The sequence below is a fragment of the Alternaria novae-zelandiae genome, assembly GCF_023758075.1.
Source record: "Alternaria novae-zelandiae strain BMP 2774 chromosome Unknown scaffold_7, whole genome shotgun sequence".
NCBI lineage: Eukaryota > Fungi > Ascomycota > Dothideomycetes > Pleosporales > Pleosporaceae > Alternaria > Alternaria novae-zelandiae.
In genome coordinates this window covers 102597-121443 of record NW_026056967.1, presented here as the reverse complement: position 1 = coordinate 121443, position 18847 = coordinate 102597, and the positions used below count along the sequence as shown (strand labels likewise).

Here is an 18847-nt window from a genome sequence, read left to right as displayed (position 1 = left end):
ACGATGGTAGCAGGGGCCGCATTGCCGCCAGTGTTGGTTGATGGTGGTCGGTTTGGGTGCGCTTCGTTATCCTTCAACGGACAATGAAGTGCACCGAGATCAGTTGCTTATCTTCTGGCCGGCGGCTGTGATGATGCAACGGAAGCCACCATGTATTGTCATACACTGTCTTTCTCGTCTACCGCTCGCGTAATGCGATGTTTGTTATCGCGTCCCTTCACTGTCGCTTTGTTCAGTACAGAGTCGCTCGCTAACATCATCGCGTCTAGCCTGGTATCCTTCACTCAGCTTCAAAGGCAAATCATCGATCTTGCCACAACCCATTTCGTTCACCTTCCAGTAAGGCCGCCGCCGGAGGATCTTGCGCAAGTGCCGTCCAACCTACCGTCCTTCCTTGGTGATAGCATTGCCTCCAGACAAGTCCGAACCGCATACATCGCCCACACTGTATCGAAGCTCATTACTTTCCGTGTCTTTGGCCCATTCCTGTTCAGTCTTGGACGCCGCTACGACAAAGCCGACTCTCTTTTCTCCTCGATGAGCCACCACATTCGCGAGAAGAGCACGCGCAAAGAAGCGATTTGGCGACAACAAACACTCCTTGCTGCTTTTACCAGCACTGGCGCGAAGCAGCGCATCAATACTGCTGCCGGAACCGTTGTCGAGGAGATCGTCAACGCTATCCGACACTTTGCTGATCCAAAAGAGGAGGAAGGCATCAAGATCGCCGTGAAGCGCATCGTGAAGGTCGCTGCGGAGACATGGAGATTTGCTCGTCTCGAGCGCGAAATGATCACCGCCGTCATGCCTGCGCTGCACGACGAAGAACATCAATTTACCAGCAACCAGTTCTGGCCAGCTTACAGCCCAGAAACAGGCTCAGCGACGGATGACCCACCTCCTCCTGATTCGCAACGACAATTGTTACTCAGGATCTTCCCGGTTGTATACCGCGAATCGAAGCACGAGATCTTCCAGAACAACGAAGAGCAGCGTGACGAAGGCTGCATTCTCCACCATGGGCTGGCTCTGTATGATGATGCAGAGCCAGTTGTGACGAGAATGGAGGAGCTCAAATCTGCTGGTTTGCCTCCCCATACCACTGCATTAACGAGTCCGACTGACGAGGGCAAGTTTCCGCCGCCGGTACGTAACACCACCCGCGTGTTCACCTTACCCCAGCGTTCCTAGCACCGCTTTCGAGCTTCCTTCACCCAGCCTCTGACAGGCTCGCGATATATCGAGATCTACGTAAGATGAAAAGACTGCTTCAGATCACTTGGCTAACACGCTGGCTTTCCAGGCTTGCCCGCCTCCTCGCGACCCGATACCACCTCCCCCCTCTCCCCCCGCCCCTCGATCTCCGACGAAAGCCGAGACGAATACGGATGAGGAATCTCCAGTGTCACGTCCGATGTCACCGGAGAAGCCAGAGAAGCCCAAGAAGCTCTCGGCTATCGAGCGAGCGTTGAACCTCTTCTCTAATCCTTCCTCGGATGACAAGATGAAGCCTCCACCTCCAGGCTCTACCTTCTCACGTCCGCCGGCGCCCCCGACGTCCGTGTTTACGTCGCCCAGGAACTTCATTGGCATGCCCGTCGAGAGTTTGGCTCCCTCACATGCTCCAAGTGCAAGGAAGAAGCCTCCGCCACCACCGCCGAAACCTGCGTCGAAGCCTGACATACCTTCAACGGCTGCAGAAATCGCGGAAGCTATACGCCATCGCCAGTCTGTGGAGAGCGCGATCCTACCGCCGTCCTTCTCACGGACTACGACGGATGACACTATCCACGAGCATCCCGATTCGCGAGCTCCTACGCCGGTAGACACCGTGTCTCACATGTTCGATGCCATCGATGAGATCGAAACGCTGGTGCCCCAACGTACGCGAACTACGTCTACCTCTACCACGCATTCGCGACGCCGCTCTACGCACACTCGCCGATCTACCGAACACGCCATCGAGGACGAGCTGTTTGACATCACTCCTCGACCGGATCACACTCGCAGAAAGAGCGGTTATGCGGCAAGCATTCGCACGACTAAGTCTGCCGATACCGAGCGCACTGATCGGAGCGAGCGCACCGACAAAAGTGAGCGCACCGATAAGAGCGAACGTACCGAGAAGAGTGAGCGGACAGACAAGAGCGAACGAACAGACAAGAGCGAGCGAACCGAGAAGAGCAGCCGCAGCCATCGGACAGAGAAGAGTGACCGTTCGGATAAAACCGAGCGCGAAAAGGCTCGTTATGTGTACGAGACGCGTGGTGCTGCTATGAAAGCTTTATATCCCAACACTCCGGTGAAGGGCTCCCATGGCAGCGCGAGACACTCCGAGAAGAGTGTGAAGAGCGAGAGAAGGAAGGAAAGAGGCAGCAAGGACTCAACCAAGGAATCAAACTTGACGAGAGAATCCCGAGAGTCGAGAGAGGCCAAGAGAGAATCACGAGAGGTCAAGAGACAAAGGAGTATCTCCGATGCTGGCACATGGGATACCAACAGCATCATGACTCACGACTTTGCGCCTACAACCATCACGACCAACGCACCCTATCCTTTCATGTACGACTCAAGACGAGACTCGAAAGAGTTGAAGCGAGAGTCCAGGGAGATACGGCGACAACGCAGCATCTCTGACGCTGGCACTTGGGACACGAGCACTGAGATCAGTCAGCGTCCTCCACCGACCACGGTCTCGACCAACGTTCCCTATCCTACAGGAATGCCTTGGGAGCTGAAGCGATCACGAAGCATTTCCGACTGCGGTACCTGGGACACGAGCAGTGAGGTCACTCAACGTGCGCCTCCCACAACCGTATCGACCAATGTGCCCTACCCTATGGAACAACACGTGGACGAGTCGGAACGATGGTCTATGCCACCACCTCGCAACTCAATGAGGATGGAGGTCTCCGACGACGAAGTGTCTGACACTGGGACCTGGGATACCAACACTGAGATTAATACCCACCGTGCTCCCCCTACGACCGTGTCTACGAACGTGCCCTACCCTTCCTACAACGCTCCTTCTACAATTATCTCTACCAACACCCCTCGTTTCACACAGCCCCCTCGACAGCTACGACGACCCAGCGTGTCCGACGATGACGCGTCTGATGATGACGTCTCCGACACTGGGACGTGGGACACCAACACCGAGATCACTACTCATCGCGCGCCTCCCACGACCGTCTCCACCAACGTCCCCTACTCAAGCATAATGCACCGCCAGCTGAGAAGGCTGAGCGGCAGCGATACCGGCACATGGGACACCGCTAGTGAGGTCACTCAGCGTGCGCCTCCCACAACAGTGTCCACCAACGTCCCCTACCCCTCCGCGCAATTCAGCGACCTTGGCCCATCGAGCTACCCACCCGGCCCCTTCGAGCAGCTCAAGCGAGTCGAGCAACTCCGAAAGCAGCACGAGCACCACAGTTTCTCTGACGACGGGTCTGACTCCGGCACCTGGGACACAAGCAGTGAGATCACTCATGCTAACAACGGGCCTGCTACTGCTACGCAGGTGTCCCAGAATAAGTCCTACCACCGTTCTGAAAGGCCGAGGGCACCAAGGAGACAGACGAGCCCGGCTATTTCCGAGGCAGGGACGTGGGATACCAACAGTGTGATTACGAATAACGATATGAAGACGACTGTTTCGACGAATGTGGGGTATGCTTCTGAGCGAAGATCTCGATAGGTGGATGCGACCATTGTATGTGAAGACGGTCTAAATGGTCCGCGTGACACGGCTTTTTTTCTATGAGTTATTGTTATTGCGCTTTGTTTCTTTTTGTTTTCGCTTTGTGCGAATGGCCACAGCTACGCAATATCGTAGGAGCACACGTTGATGATGCAGATGAAGGATGAACACGAGTGAGGATATATATGGATTACGGCCGAGCAATGCATGATGAAGAGAGTCTCGAGATGGTTGCATTTCTGTAGCAGGGCGTTCTGGTTCCTTGCGTGTTTGATTCGAAGTAGACGAGCTTGTAAGATAGTTATCATATCATCTGTTTTCAAGTGCAAGATACTCCTCTGATGATGGAATTGTGTGAAGTTCGCGTGTTTTTAGTTGCGCCTGGCAAAGTCATTGCTGTGACGCGTAACTCTGTATTCAATATAACAACCTTGAAGTCTCCAAAACGTACCCTGGTCTGGAAACTATGCTCTCGCACAAGCGGAGGTCGTGGTGGTGTCACCGAAGAAAGTGAAGGAAGGCTCCAAAACGCCGAGGCTAGCCCGAACATCACTCGCGCTCGACATCTGGAAGCTCAAGCTACCAAGACGCTCTCAAGAAAGTCCAACTAGGCATTCCAACGCCACAAACACCGATTCTCACCTCCTCCAACCGCGCCGATTCGCGTCAAACACTCAGAAGAACTATTCCCGAGCTTCAAACAATGGCAGAGCCATCTCCAAACCCAGCCGTCGCAAACCCCGACATCGACCCAGCGCTCACAAATGGCGAGGCGCAACAAGCACCTACAGAACAACCCGCAGATGTGGAAATGGCAGATTCAGGCGCAGTACCAGCAGTAAGATCTCCTTACACATCACCCACCAACCCCTCACTAACACACCCCTCAAGCCCACCACCCTCGACGCCTCAGCCTCAACGCCCACCCACCAACCCAGCGTACAAACCGTCCCGCCCACACCCTCCACCTCAACCCCAGCACCGCCTTCCGCACCAACTCTACCGACCGCTACCACAGCGCCGACACCCACTCCCGCAGCCTCATCGCGCAACTCACCGCACCCCACCGCTCAAGCGCCCACACAACCCATTCCACATGGCAGTCCGACACGGGTGTACTTGAATCAGCATGTGACGCCGCATCTGCTCGAGGCAATGAAGCATCTTGCTACTGCGGAGCCGGAGAAGCCGCTCAAGTGGTTGAGTGAGTTTTTGGCGGGGAAGAGTAGGGAGATTGAGGGGACGTGATGGGACTTGTGGGGGAAGGAGATGGGGTGATGGCGGTGGAAAGAAGATAGGATAGGATAACTGGGGTGAAGATGAAGTAGCTATGTGGATGGGTAGTCACATGAGCAGCTTCACCCAAGCACTCATGGACGAGAAGCAGACTGTCATGCGCATGCGCGTTTGGGCGGTGAGCTTTGCGGTATATCCGCTAAGCTCGACTACTGGACGGGCAGCATGGTCTTGAAGGGCAAGCGATATGGAACGGCTTCGAGCGTGTGGCAGATGTTCACCAAAAGTATAAGACGGCGTCAGGATGATACCCAAGTCAAGCAGCATTATAACAAGCAAATTTCAAACTTTGACACTTTCAATGCAAATTGGGTATATTCAATTGGAGGTGATGCTTTTGATTGATTCATTCCATATCGTGATCCTGCTAGGTATCCGCAAAGCATCCATGCCCGTGAAACTCCACTTAAATGTCTACCATGACGACTACCATCCACACCAATCCGACATCTGCTTATGCGACGAGGGTAGAGGCGGTGGCGCTCTCGTACCTCCAGGTAGGGGGGAGGGCACCGACGGTCTTGTAGTAGCGGGAGAGCTGGAGACGATTAGCACGTGCTTTTGACATGCTGAGTCTGGGTAAACTTACACGGTGGATACGGGACTCGATGAGAATGAGGCGGAACTTGGAGTCGCGGTCCTTGCGGTTGGTCTGAAGGTGCTTGCGGACGGCAACGGCCTTCTTGATCAACATGTAGAGGTCCTCTGGGATGTCGGGGCTGAGGCCTTAAGCGCAAAATGTTAGCCTAGACCAACAAATGCAGTTTTGTATAGCGCGCAGATGCTCACGAGGAGCAGAGCTGTGTCGACGTGCGCTTTCATTTGTATAGGGCAATCGTACCGTTCGACTTGAGGATTCGGAGGATCTTGTTGCCGGTGACAACCTTGACCTGAGCGACACCGTGCGAGTCACGGAGGATCTCACCAATCCTGCGATTGTGTTAGCCGACCATTTCCGTGTGTATTCCTTTCCAAGCCATTGTCTTACTGAGATGGTGTAGCACCCTTCTTCGCGAGCTTGCAGATCTGGTCGACAACCTGCTCGGGAGTGGTCTTCAACCACGCCGGGGGGCTGCGGGAGTAGGGGATGGCGGAGGCTGATATGCCCTTTCCGTTGCTGTGAAGACGACCCATATTGAATGAATGTTCCGGATGGCGACCTGGTCGATTAGTACGGAGACGTGGTGGTGGGCTTGTCGTGGGTTGAAGTTCGCGATCGAAGACTCCAATTTCTCGCGGCTCGGCTAGGTCTGTGGTGGACCGTGCGCCGGCTAGCGTCAAAGCTCCTGCCTGACAAAAAGTCTGCGACGACCAACCTCGTCCTCTGCACCTCACGATGTCAAAACATTGACCTCGGCGTGCAAGCGCGATTGTCTCGGCTATGTTGAAGCTAGATGATCGCGCATCAGTTTACGATTGATATCTTTTCGGAATTGCTTACCCTAAGCCAGCTACAGCAGCTCACTCCCAACGTAAGTTCAACCCAGTTCCTCCCTTCCATCACAATGATGAGATCCAGTGCATTCGACGCCTCTTATTTTAGGCGGGGTTCTTCGGAACTTCGCCGGTGCATAAATCTCTATTCTGACATGTGTCATCTCTGCTTTACTGCATGAAATCTTGCGAGCGACCAGTGCTGACAAGAACTAGATATACAGATCACCTCCACTTGCGCTTCCTCCTGTATCTACTACTTGGTATGTACTTCCGCCGTTCTCTTCATCGCACAATGATGACAACCCATACTTTTGGCACCTCTTATTTTAGGCACACCCGTAAGGGCGTTGCCAGTGCATTCAACTTATACTCTGATCAGCGATCTTATCAACTTCTTTATTTACATGATACTTTACTGGCGACATGGACTTACAAGAAGCAGTTTTCAATTACATTAGGTTGTTGTCGCCTTCAGCCTCGGTCAGATCGCACTTTCTTGTTGACTCACGCGTACGCGGTTTCTCGTACACTGCTCGTGGCTTCCGCATGCTAGATGTCGTCACGCCATAGTCAAATATATCAATAATAATACATCCATGGATCCTGTGCCAGCTCATCACAACCCTACCTCACTCCAACGTTTTCTTTGACGCTTCATACACATCCCGCAACCCATTGCTCGTACAATAGCCTCTTTCAATTATTCAGCATGAAGCATACAATACTAAGCGCAGTCATCCTCCTCCCCCTCGCCTACAGCAGAACCGCCAAAGAGCTATGTCGCGGTACCGCTGAACTATCCTCTGATGGCAACTGGTACTGTTCTGAGGTCTGGGCCATCACCTACCGCAACATCAGCCAGCCTGGTGCCTACAATCGGACCACTACAGTCGATCCAAAGACTGGTACCTGTGGTCATGAACGTGTCGACTATCCTAGCGCAGGACCACTGACACCATTGTTCGGACAAGTATAATTTGACTCGGGCTCCAGTTGTTACATCGCTGACAAGATCAGGTGTCCATGCACCTTCGCGGGCCGATGAACGTCTCTCAACTCGCCGTATACCAACTACCTGGTGACGCGCGCGCTATGGGGAAGCGAACTACAGTACCTTTCTACAACCGTCGGCGATCGTTGGAGCAACCAGAGACACCAGTGGCAACTACTATGCTGACACAGTCGACGTCTTCTGGCCGGCCAAACCTTTTCAATAGGGATGCATGCACCACATCGTCCAGCTGCGTCTCGACGACAGTGACAAAGACGGTGACCGTAAATGCGGCCTGCTTCCCGACTGGTATTACACAATCTGGACCAAACACAACCTATATAGGTCCTCCACTACAATGCTTACCTACGTCCGGTGCTGCATCGATTTCTGGCTCTACACCTCCAGAGACGAACTGTACTTGCGATGAAGACGAAGATCCGGAGCCCATCTTTCAGCGACCTAATGGGCAGGTTTACGTCAGTCCAACGCCGACACTCAAGCATGCACCGGAAACATCATCGACACAGGATGCGTTACCAGTGTCACAGCATCCAGATGGACAGCCTTTCGAGGTCCCTTCGCCCTCATCATCATCACCGCAAGACACATTACCAGTGTCCCAGCGTCCAGACGGACAGCTCTTCGATTCCCCTTCGCCGTCACCGTCATCAACACAAGACATAATACCAGTGTCGCAGCTGCCAGACGGACAACCTATTCAATTCCCCTCGCCCTCGCCATCATCAATGCAAGGCATATTGACGGTGTCTCAGCGCCCAGATGGACAGCCTATCGTACCCTCGCCTTCACCATCATCACCACAAGAGACGCTACCAGTATCGCAGCGACCGGACGGACAGCCTTTTGACATCCCTTCGCCCTCACCGTCACCTCCACAAGACCCATTACCAGTATCACAGCGTCCAGATGGACAACCTTTTGACATCCCTTCGCCCTCGCCATCGCCCGTCTCGAAGAGGCAGGGTTCAGATTGGAAGCGGATAGCATACTACACGTCTACATCACCGGCTCAAGCCACCGGGCTCAGCTTCATGGCTAATCTGGGTGATCCCCAAAAGTCTGGTACTTTTGACTAGTGAGTGCTATCTCGTTCCATAAGTTTCGAAGCTGACATGTTCAGTGCATTTGGAAACTCGCTCAGCTACGTCACTCCTCGGGGTGACAAAGTAGCAGCTGAGAGTCAGCCGTTCGAAGGCACGCTGCAGACGTCTGAGAACGAGATCGTGGTCCTTTCCGATAAAGAGTGTGACGCAGACTGCCCGTACTGGAGACCAGACGCGACATCTCACTACGGCTGGTCAGGCTCCTCAAAAGCCTTCTTCATCGAATTCCAAATGGACCACCACGATAATGTAGGCACAGATCAAGGCCTCCTCTCTGACGCCCCGGCCTACTGGTTCCTCAATGCAGCCATACCTCGCATCCTCCAGTACGGCAACGACCGCAACAACATTCCCTGCTCATGCTGGTCAACCGGCTGTGGCGAGTTCGACGCATTCGAGCTTCTCAGCAAAGGCGCCGAACGCGCAAAGTCGACTATACATCGGCAGGGCAATCTGGAGGGCGGTGACTCCAATTACTTCAACAGACCGGTAGGGAAGAAGATGAAGTTTGCGGTTGTTTGGCATTATCCGCACATTACGGCATTGGTGCTGGACGACGACTTTGACTTTTCAGAGAGCATGTCAAATGATGCGATTCAGAAGTTGGTGGCATACGATCCGGATAGCTGGGTGCATTCTCTGTATGCTATTGGGGACTGAGATAGGTTTCTCTTGACTGGACGAATTGAGATATTCATGTGAAGACACCCTACATGTAGCCATAAACCTAGCAGTGCAATCGAATTGGTCTTGGAACACACGAAATAATCACTTCTTAGGTTCTGACGCGTGAGACGTGCGACCGAGGCAGGCTCATAAGCAATGCAAAAATCATCTGAAGACGGACATGGGCGATGCAGCGGAGTGGGCCGGCGATTGGGGTGGTGGCAAGCTGACGGATAGGCCTGCCCAAGCGGGCACGAGAAACCGAGGTCTGTTCGCGACTCAGCGTCCGTGAACGACGACCAGCCGCATCCCGGCCGACGACACTGCGCATCCACTCATCGCCTCCATTACCGTCTACACACCACGTCGCGTCTTCGCATCTAACACATCGCCCAATTTACTGCTCACGTGCAGCCACTTTCGACGCGGATCCGCCCCTTGAGCGATTGCCAGTCTCGGCCGGCGCAGTTTCCCCGCAAAAACTCGCTGCCCCGATCGCCGCGAATTGCCAGCCTCTCGACGTTTGCTGACGACATCCGCCATCGTCTCTGCGAAGTCATTCTCTGCACTGCGCACATAGCGCGGAGGAGGCACACATCGAAACATGTCTGCGCCATCGCCACCAAAGCCCTGGGAGACGAGCAACGGCGCGACGAGTGCCTCGGTTGGTGAGTCCGCCAGCCATCCGATACGTCAGGGACGCCGCGACTAACAACAACACAGGCCTCACTGGATCGAATAGCAGCACAGCACCCACCTCAACAGCCACATCCTCGAGTGCGCCTCCGCTACCATCCGTCCCAGACTCACTCAGCACTGTCGCGAACCGCAACGCGTCCAACTACTCGAGCATGAACAACCGATACGGCTCCCCCTACAGCAGCGGATATGGTGGAATGAGCAGCTACAGCTCGCCCTACTCCAGCATGGGGGGTGGCTACGGCTCCATGTACGGTGGAATGGGCGGTATGGGTGGCATGTACGGCGGCATGGGTGGTATGGGCATGGGCATGGGCGGAATGTACGGCGGTATGGGAGGCATGCAGGGCGACCCAAACAGCAGCCTCACACAATCATTCAGCCAGAGCACAGCAGCGACCTTTCAGTTGATTGAGAACATTGTCGGCGCATTCGGCGGCTTTGCCCAGATGCTCCAGAGCACATACATGGCGACACATTCGTCATTCTTCGGTACGTCCGCCCCTTTCCAACTTTCAGCGATATGCTAACAACAACAGCCATGGTATCCGTGGCAGAGCAGTTCGGAAACCTACGACAGACGCTTGGCTCGGTATTGGGTATCTACACAATAATGCGATGGATACGGACGGCAATCGCAAAGCTCACCGGACGACCCCTACCAGCAGATGCGACCGCCCTCACCCCCGCGAGTTTCGCAGCCTTCAACGGACGTATGCCCGACGGCTCGCCAGCTCCCGCAAAGCCTTCCAAGAAGCCATTTATCGTTTTCATGCTTGCCGTTTTCGGTCTCCCCTACCTAATGGGCAAACTCATCAAGGCGCTTGCGAGATCACAAGAAGCCCAAGAGCAACAGAAGATGCTCGAGAACCCACAGGCCGGACAGCCCCTCGACCCCAACAAGCTCGAATTCTGCCGCGCGCTTTACGACTTCACACCCAACGCCAACATGCACGCAATGGACTTGTCAGTGAAGAAGGGAGATATGGTCGCGGTGCTCAGCAAGAGCGATCCCATGGGCAACGCATCGGAATGGTGGAGGTGCAGATCAAGAGACGGACGCATGGGCTACCTTCCAGGCATCTACCTCGAGCCTATTCAACGCAAGACACCCGCACAGATTACCAGTGGAAGCCAGAGCGGAAGCCCAGCTGGTAGCAGAACACAGACAATGACGAACAGCAGCGCCGCGAGCAGGACTGCCACCATGACCGGAGCCCCAGTATCGGCACCAGAGAAGGTTGGCCCGAAGGTGGACAGCAAGGCGGGCGATATGGGTGTTGAGAGCTTCCAGAAGGGCGCATTTTACTCGTAGGCTTCGAGTGTCGTTCCTGAGCGTATTCTTCTTGCTTCTACAACGCTTTTCTAGTAATGATCTTCGTCGCAGTGTCGTCTGCAGGTGTGTATAACTTGGCTAGGAAAAGCTACGGTATGGTGGGCGTATGGCGCGAGAGATATCATGGGTCAATCAAATACTATTTTGAATATTCAACAAATCATCCATTGCCAGCGGTGGCTCAGATTGGTGTTGCTACATGCACAGTGTTTAATGTTGATTTATAGATACTCTCTAACGCAATATATACTCCTGCGACAATAACAAAAATGGGGAATGCGGTATACTCTACAGATATCTCTGGTGCCATCTAGTATTGAAGAGCATGGTTGGTGAACTACGAGGATGCCCAGATGATTCACAGCAAAATGTACCTGGATAGCCGCGTTCCGCCCTGGCGCGCCGCGTGAACCAACCTTCGCAACAAAGCCGAGCACCGAGACATCAGGCAGCGACCGCGCAAACAATTCACACATCCTATCACCTTTACCTCGTGCCTTCCAGCCTCTTCCCTGTCGCTCACTCCAATTCTACGATCGAACTTTCCGGCCGCTTCTCAATCCTAGGCTGCTTCTTGATACGCGCGCGGTTGCCCCTCCCCCACACGTTGTCCACCTGCAGGGTCGCAGCTTGTCCATAAGCTTGTGAGCTGTTCAGCTACCTCGGAACGAAGCTACGATACACGTCATTCGCTCTGAGTCCGCCCAGAATACATTGTTAGCTACATATACCTACGCGTACACCCTAGGTTGAGAGGCGCGCTGCTGCTGCACATCTCGAGATGTTCGCGTCGAAACGGTTAGGCAAGGTATGTCTTCTTGGTCTTGAGCTCGGGGATGGAGCTTGACTGCAATACGATATACGTAAGGATTCAGAAGCTAATGCTTATGATAGGAGCTCGCAAAGGTACCGTAATCCTCTCGTCCATTGTTCGTTGCCTGTCGAAGCACATTGTCACCCGTCAGACGCCTATAAACTCCACGTATCGACTCGCGAAAGCCTACACACACAATATGGCCACGATGTGAAGGCAACGGATATGGGAATTTACATACGGATGAATAGAGCCGCTAACACAACGGCGTATAGATGCACGAAAAACTCCCGCCAGGCATAACTCTCATTAAGGCTGACGACTTCCAAACCTGGCTCATGGACATTCAAGTTATGGACTCGAATCCGTTGTACGCGGGCGAAACGTATCGGCTGAAGTTTAGCTTTACACCGCAGTATCCTATTGAGGTACGTGTTCCCTTTCTATACTACCTGCCTGCCACCTTTCCCTACGCTCCTCTACCCACAAACCCAACTCTCGCACCCACCCTCCAAACTAAACCTCGCTAACCCTCCTTCCCACAGGCCCCCGAAGTAATCTTCCTCCGCGACGAAACCCACCCCATACCCTGGCACCCACACATCTACTCCAACGGCATCATCTGCCTCGACCTGCTCGACCGCTCCGGCTGGTCCCCCGTCCACAACGTCGAAAGCGTGTGCGTCAGTCTACAGAGTATGCTGACGAGCAACACGAAGAAGGAGAGGCCGCAGGGAGATGAGAACTTTGTCAGGTATAACACTCAGCGGCCGAGAGATATTAATTTTGTCTTTCATGATGAGACGGTCTGAGGGGTATGGAGGGAATGGGGTGGGCATTTGGGAAAAAGGGATTAGATGGGCTAAAGCATGGAATTGGTGTTTTGGGCGTTCATGGTATGGCTAAAGGGAGGGGATATGGGAATGGATATGACGTAACGGCAGGTCTCATGACGATCGAATATGGAAAGCGATACACTCTATGTGCAACTTTGACTCCTCCTCCAATTCGTGAATGTCGCTCGTTAGTGAGAGACATACTGTCGCACTTGATGCAACTCCTACCAAGCGGTACGGTGTATCATTGTCAGAAATTCTCAACAAGGAATGAGGCCATCTTCTGCCCTGAGCGTCTACGACCACAGCTCCATAGTCATGTCGTGGAACTTGAAATTGACTCAGATTGTCGACTGCATCATCTCCCTGAGCCGAACTACGCATCATTCTCCGATCATGTAGTCTTCACTACACTTTTTTCCCACGTAAAATTGTTGATCCGCTCACTCTTAGTTCAACTCTAGGCGCCATTTCGGAGGAGAAGAACCTTACATACCATACCTACTTGACCCTATCGAATGGAACCACAATATACCAGCTGAGAAACTCGAGGAGATGGCGACTCTAACGCGTGAAGAAGAACCTCAGGTATCAGAAGAAGTACTCCAGACAACAGAGAGAAGACGCCACCCCAGTTCTCAAGGCATCTCAGATGACCGAGAACGCAAAACACTATCCCAAGACCTACGCCAGCTGACAAAAGGCTATTGTAGACAAGAATTTTTATTGCGCGATATGCAATGTCTCTTGTGGCGAACAGGCCGAGTTCGATGTTAACAATACTAGGACGAGGCACAAGAGGTGGGTAAAGAAGGAAGGAAAAGGCCGGAAGTGCTGTACACTGTGCCACAAGAATTCCGGGTGTGCTTGTGACCCAAATACGTAGCAAGGAAGATAGTGCCATAAGAACGTGGTTGATAGACCTGGAATACGGAGAGTGATGAACAGTTTCATCCGATGAAAGCGACTCAAAGAAAATATCTACGGCTGCATACCGGAATCACACCTGCATTGCGACTACATACCGTGTTACCCAACCGCGTTGTTCTCACAGTCCTGCACCAGCGGATTTAATAAAGCAAGCGAATGATAGTCAGGGAAGAGTTTTGGGAAGGGGGTGGTAGGAACGTGGATGTAGCGTTGTGGTACATTACGTGATTGGCATTTCCATATAGTAGTATCTGTTAGTAACTTTCAGTTTATTGAATGAGTCACCACAGGTTTTCCATCTACACCCGGTTTACGTACTGGTGCTAAGTCATGACATCGGCAAACTCAGCTCTCTGACTGCAGGCACCCAGACTTGAACCAAGTAGCGCAGTTCTAACGCTCTTCTTCCTCGTCAATCACAACCTCCTTGACATACCAGTGATGTTTCAACATACCCGTTGTTCTTAAGCCAGCCAACTGCTGTGACACGTTATCTCCAACTTCCGTCGGGGTGCTAGAGGTCGTTATGTTGAACTCCGCCTCGCCGTGTTTACATCCGTTGTTGTCAGTCCATTCTTTCTCATCCTTCCAGTAGTCACCGCACTTACGCTTCATAGCTTCGCATGCTGCCCAAGCGTCATGCGCCGTGCCCAATATTCTTGTGTCGACGATATTGTTGTCACATTCGTCGATGGCCAGAAAGACAGCGTTAGCAGGGTTTGCAAACGCGCCAACCATGTCGCTGTGTTGGGGAACGATTTTGATGGCCTTATCGATGCCAATGTACAATATAATCCAAAGCTGAACGTTATCAGGTATTTGCCGGTGATGTGGTGTAATTCTTTCGACAGCGGCGACGGCTAGGGCTCGAGTGGAGAAGACGCCGATAACGTGGAGGGTGAATGCGACGGAGAATTTGCCTTCGCTGCTGCTGATGTAGCAGGGTCGGGTGCTAGACATTGTGGGTTGTGGTTGTTGTTGATGTGGTCACATTGGATCTCTAGGACTAGGGAAATAGATAAAGCAAAGAGGTTAGAAAGACCTTGAAAGAATGAGATCGGAAAGTGTCAAACTAGGAGTTGCAAACATTAGTATGACGGCTCCAGGCGTATCCATAGGTGGAAGTGTGAAGCTGGCCATGGACGAAATCTATCGCGAAGATCGTGGTGGTCTTTGTTCCGGAACCCATGGACATGAGTAGAAGGGCAATATGGCCCATTCATGAAGACGGCGTCTGAAGTAAGCAATTTAGTCCACGACGCTGGATAACTACCGTGATACTCAACACTCCAAGAGTTTCTGAGATCATACCGCTAGACGCATATTGTGTAAGCTCCCTGAGCTGGGGTGGATGTAAGCCACGACGAAGATAGCCAGAATCTTGGATCTTGCGGCCATTGATCTGACCCGAGGGGACAACACGATGGTCCAGCTTCAAGAGAGGCTTGTTGAGGTCAGTCTGCTAGACAACTACCGTACCACTCAACGATCCAAAGTGTTTTCAGACGATAGCGCCGGGCGTGTACCGGCGTGGATTGACAAGACTGAGGACGATATAGGCAGGTCTTGTCCCAAAACCTCCCACTAGCTGTCAAAGCTTGGCTGCGGGGCACCTTCTCAATGTCACGGTCCGGACTCTTTTCTTTCTCAGCGGGCCGAGGCTTGAAGATATATCGATGTTGGATGGGTGGTTTTTCATTGAGTATCGATAAGCGCCGCGCCAGGTTAACCGAGTCTGCCTAGCGTCATTCGCCGACACTACGAGAGATCCCTGCCAGGCCAATTTTTCTCTGATCGCTCGCCTTTAAGCAAGCGCGAAAAAGATTCCCAACCCTCTTTTCCACCTTCTCTCCAACACCTTCCTGCTCTTCAATTTTTCAGGTTGTTCCTTATACACATACCGCAATCATGAGCGACGAAGTCTACGAGGGTGCCATCGGCATCGATCTTGGTGCGTAAATTTCGCGAATTACCCCACAGTGGGATGCGTGTGTGCTAACAATATCGCAGGCACCACCTACTCTTGCGTTGCCAACTACGAGGGCACCAATGTCGAGATCAGTATGCGCCCGCCCCTCCTGCACTCAGAGACCATTGTCTAACAATGTTTGCCCACAGTCGCCAACGAGCAGGGTAGCTTCACCACCCCCTCGTTCGTGTCCTTCACCAGCGAGGAGCGTCTCATCGGTGAGGCGGCCAAGAACCAGGCTGCTATGAACCCCGAGAACACCGTCTTCGATGTCAAGTGAGTTCTGCCGTTCCATCGTCGCACGCGCACGATCAGCCGACTGACTTTCGCAGGCGTCTCATTGGTCGCCGATTCGAGGACGAGACCGTCACAAAGGACATCAAGTCATGGCCATTCAAGGTCGTTGACCAGGGCGGCAGCCCTCTCGTCGAGGTTGAGTACCTCGGCGAGACCAAGCAGTTCTCTCCCCAGGAGATCTCTGCCATGGTTCTCGTCAAGGTAAGATCTGCGCACACACCAGCATGGCGGGGCAATGGCTAACAAAATCAACAGATGAAGGAGGTCGCTGAGACCAAGCTCGGAAAGAAGGTCGAGAAGGCCGTCATCACCGTTCCCGCCTACTTCAACGACAACCAGCGTCAAGCCACCAAGGACGCCGGTGCCATTGCTGGCCTCAACGTTCTCCGTATCATCAACGAGCCTACCGCCGCCGCTATCGCTTACGGTCTTGGTTCCGGAAAGTCTGACAAGGAGAGGAACGTCCTCATCTACGATCTTGGTGGTGGTACTTTCGATGTGTCTCTTCTCCACATCCAGGGTGGTGTCTTCACCGTCAAGGCTACCGCCGGTGACACTCACTTGGGAGGTCAGGACTTCGACACCAACCTCCTTGACCACTTCAAGAAGGAGTTCACAAAGAAGACTAAGAAAGGTATGAGCAATACACCCTGGAGCCTACATCAACGTCGGGTGGCCTACTTTGCACTCTTTCAGCCTGATGTAGGCTGTAACGCTGTTTAGGTGTTGCTGTCATTGTTTTCTCCGAGGATGAAGCTAACTCCCACATAGACATCAGCGGTGACGCCCGTGCCCTCCGTCGTCTCCGGACTGCTTGCGAGCGTGCCAAGCGTACTCTCTCCAACGCCACCCAGACCACTGTTGAGATCGACTCGCTGTTCGATGGTGAGGACTTCAACGCCAACATCACCCGTGCTCGTTTCGAGGACTTGAACCAGAAGGCCTTCGCTGGCACTCTGGACCCCGTTGCCCAGGTTCTTAAGGACGCCGCCATCGCCAAGGACAAGGTTGACGAGATCGTCCTTGTTGGTGGTTCCACCCGTATCCCCAAGATCCAGAAGCTCCTCAGCGACTACTTCAACGGAAAGAAGCTCGAGAAGAGCATCAACCCCGACGAGGCTGTTGCCTACGGTGCCGCCGTCCAGGCTGGTATCCTCTCCGGAAAGGCCACCTCCGCCGAGACTGCCGACCTCCTCCTTCTCGATGTCGTTCCCCTCTCCCTTGGTGTAGCCATGGAGGGCAACATCTTCGCTCCCGTCGTTCCCCGCGGTCAGACCGTCCCCGTATGTACTGCCATCGCTACAAAACTTTACACTCGCTGACTTCGAATTTAGACCATCAAGAAGAGGACATTCACTACCGTCGCCGACAACCAGCAGACAGTGCGTTTTCCCTATGCATGCACTTCATTTGAGATGAATACTGACTTCGATTTCAGGTTCAATTCCCTGTCTTCCAGGGTGAGCGTGTCAACTGCGAGGACAACACCTCTCTCGGAGAGTTCACCTTGGCCCCGATCCCGCCTATGCGCGCAGGCGAGGCTGTCCTTGAGGTTGTCTTCGAGGTTGACGTCAACGGTATTCTGAAGGTCACCGCCACCGAGAAGACCTCCGGCCGCAGCGCCAACATCACCATCTCCAACGCTGTTGGCAAGCTTTCGTCTGCCGACATCGAGAACATGATCAACGACGCCCAGAAGTTCAAGTCCTCCGACGAGGCCTTCAGCAAGAAGTTCGAGTCAAGGCAACAGCTTGAGTCCTACATCTCCCGCGTTGAGGAGATGATCTCCGACCCCACCACATCCATCCGCCTCAAGCGTGGCCAGAAGGAGAAGATCGAGTCTGCTCTCTCTGACGCCATGGCTCAGCTCGAGGTTGAGGACGCCCCCGCTGATGACCTGAAGAAGAAGGAGCTTGCGCTCAAGCGCACTGTCACCAAGGCCTTCTCTACCCGATAAGCGCATCACATGACAGCAGCGCCACAAGGGCGTGCAGGAAGGAAGGGCGCACGTGCAGGATACCCAGACTGCGAGCTGCGAACGGAGTTTCATCTATTGCGGCATTTAACGATAGACTTGGTGTGTTTGGTTCCTTATCTTTCATGGGTTCCCGGTATTCAGGAACGCGGAAAAGTCTTCTTTGTACTTTCACGACGATGCCTGACGAAACGATCGTAATGGATGTTCTGCAAAAGTATGCCAGCGGTCAATGTCTCTTATGTAACTCACGAGGTAGCTACATGAAGAGAGTGGAAAGGAAATTGAAATGACTTCACTGAATACACCATCGTTGTGAATGTTGCTGTGACGACTACATTGCCGTATTTTCCACCGGTGGTCTTTGCGATGAGCAGCGAATACCTCCTGGCTCTATCATGATTCTGTACTGTGATACTCTTCCAACACACCTCGGATCACAACAGACTCTATCATGTTTAGTTCCTATGTGGCTATCGCTCCCACCGACTACCTCCAGGCTACATCATGATCAGCATCTCGACAAGATGACGGGCCCATGTATTCGGCAACTTTGGTAGCGCCCTTGACTGTGGTTCGTAAATCGAAGCATATACATGGTGGCTTCTGAAGGAAAGCGCATTCTCCACAGCATGACTTCTTCTTCTTCCTTTCCTCGATGTCGGCCAGCCAAACAAAGCTGCTGTTCCCACACCCTCTCCTCGACCCTGTTGAGAGTGACCTCGACCTTACTAAGGAAGAGCTTGAGGAGCTTGAGGCTGCGACAAGGGC

The 18847-nt window shown here is 53.2% G+C and overlaps 8 protein-coding genes across 8 annotated transcripts; 6 read left to right on the top strand and 2 right to left on the bottom strand.

The window, feature by feature from the left end:
- Positions 1–3: 3 nt before the first annotated feature.
- Positions 4–3537, top strand: J4E88_004046 (uncharacterized protein; the record flags this gene model as incomplete). Its single annotated transcript, XM_049397694.1, has 4 exons — positions 4–6; positions 289–1146; positions 1304–3479; positions 3524–3537. The coding sequence occupies 4 exons, from the start codon at positions 4–6 to the stop codon at positions 3535–3537; spliced, it is 3051 nt and encodes a 1016-aa protein (XP_049256139.1).
- A 1916-nt stretch (positions 3538–5453) lies between these two features.
- RPS13A (40S ribosomal protein S13-1) lies at positions 5454–6133 on the bottom strand (the record flags this gene model as incomplete). Its single annotated transcript, XM_049397693.1, has 4 exons — positions 5454–5537; positions 5589–5725; positions 5841–5929; positions 5988–6133. The coding sequence occupies 4 exons, from the start codon at positions 6131–6133 to the stop codon at positions 5454–5456; spliced, it is 456 nt and encodes a 151-aa protein (XP_049256138.1).
- A 1012-nt stretch (positions 6134–7145) lies between these two features.
- On the top strand, positions 7146–8527 carry J4E88_004044 (uncharacterized protein; the record flags this gene model as incomplete). The annotated part of the gene is made up of 2 exons (XM_049397692.1): positions 7146–7341; positions 7773–8527. 2 exons carry the CDS (start codon positions 7146–7148, stop codon positions 8525–8527), a joined length of 951 nt encoding a protein of 316 aa, XP_049256137.1.
- A 36-nt stretch (positions 8528–8563) lies between these two features.
- Positions 8564–9214, top strand: J4E88_004043 (uncharacterized protein; the record flags this gene model as incomplete). The annotated part of the gene is made up of 1 exon (XM_049397691.1): positions 8564–9214. The coding sequence occupies one exon, from the start codon at positions 8564–8566 to the stop codon at positions 9212–9214; it is 651 nt and encodes a 216-aa protein (XP_049256136.1).
- Positions 9215–9824: 610 nt separating this feature from the next.
- J4E88_004042 (uncharacterized protein) lies at positions 9825–11234 on the top strand (the record flags this gene model as incomplete). The annotated part of the gene is made up of 3 exons (XM_049397690.1): positions 9825–9888; positions 9944–10411; positions 10459–11234. 3 exons carry the CDS (start codon positions 9825–9827, stop codon positions 11232–11234), a joined length of 1308 nt encoding a protein of 435 aa, XP_049256135.1.
- An 802-nt stretch (positions 11235–12036) lies between these two features.
- J4E88_004041 (uncharacterized protein) lies at positions 12037–12881 on the top strand (the record flags this gene model as incomplete). The annotated part of the gene is made up of 4 exons (XM_049397689.1): positions 12037–12063; positions 12150–12161; positions 12345–12497; positions 12615–12881. The coding sequence occupies 4 exons, from the start codon at positions 12037–12039 to the stop codon at positions 12879–12881; spliced, it is 459 nt and encodes a 152-aa protein (XP_049256134.1).
- A 1347-nt stretch (positions 12882–14228) lies between these two features.
- Positions 14229–14795, bottom strand: J4E88_004040 (uncharacterized protein; the record flags this gene model as incomplete). The annotated part of the gene is made up of 1 exon (XM_049397688.1): positions 14229–14795. One exon carries the CDS (start codon positions 14793–14795, stop codon positions 14229–14231), a length of 567 nt encoding a protein of 188 aa, XP_049256133.1.
- Positions 14796–15743: 948 nt separating this feature from the next.
- Positions 15744–18058, top strand: SSB1 (Heat shock protein ssb1; the record flags this gene model as incomplete). The annotated part of the gene is made up of 8 exons (XM_049397687.1): positions 15744–15786; positions 15846–15896; positions 15954–16080; positions 16137–16302; positions 16357–16735; positions 16873–17384; positions 17436–17483; positions 17540–18058. 8 exons carry the CDS (start codon positions 15744–15746, stop codon positions 18056–18058), a joined length of 1845 nt encoding a protein of 614 aa, XP_049256132.1.
- Positions 18059–18847: the final 789 nt, after the last annotated feature.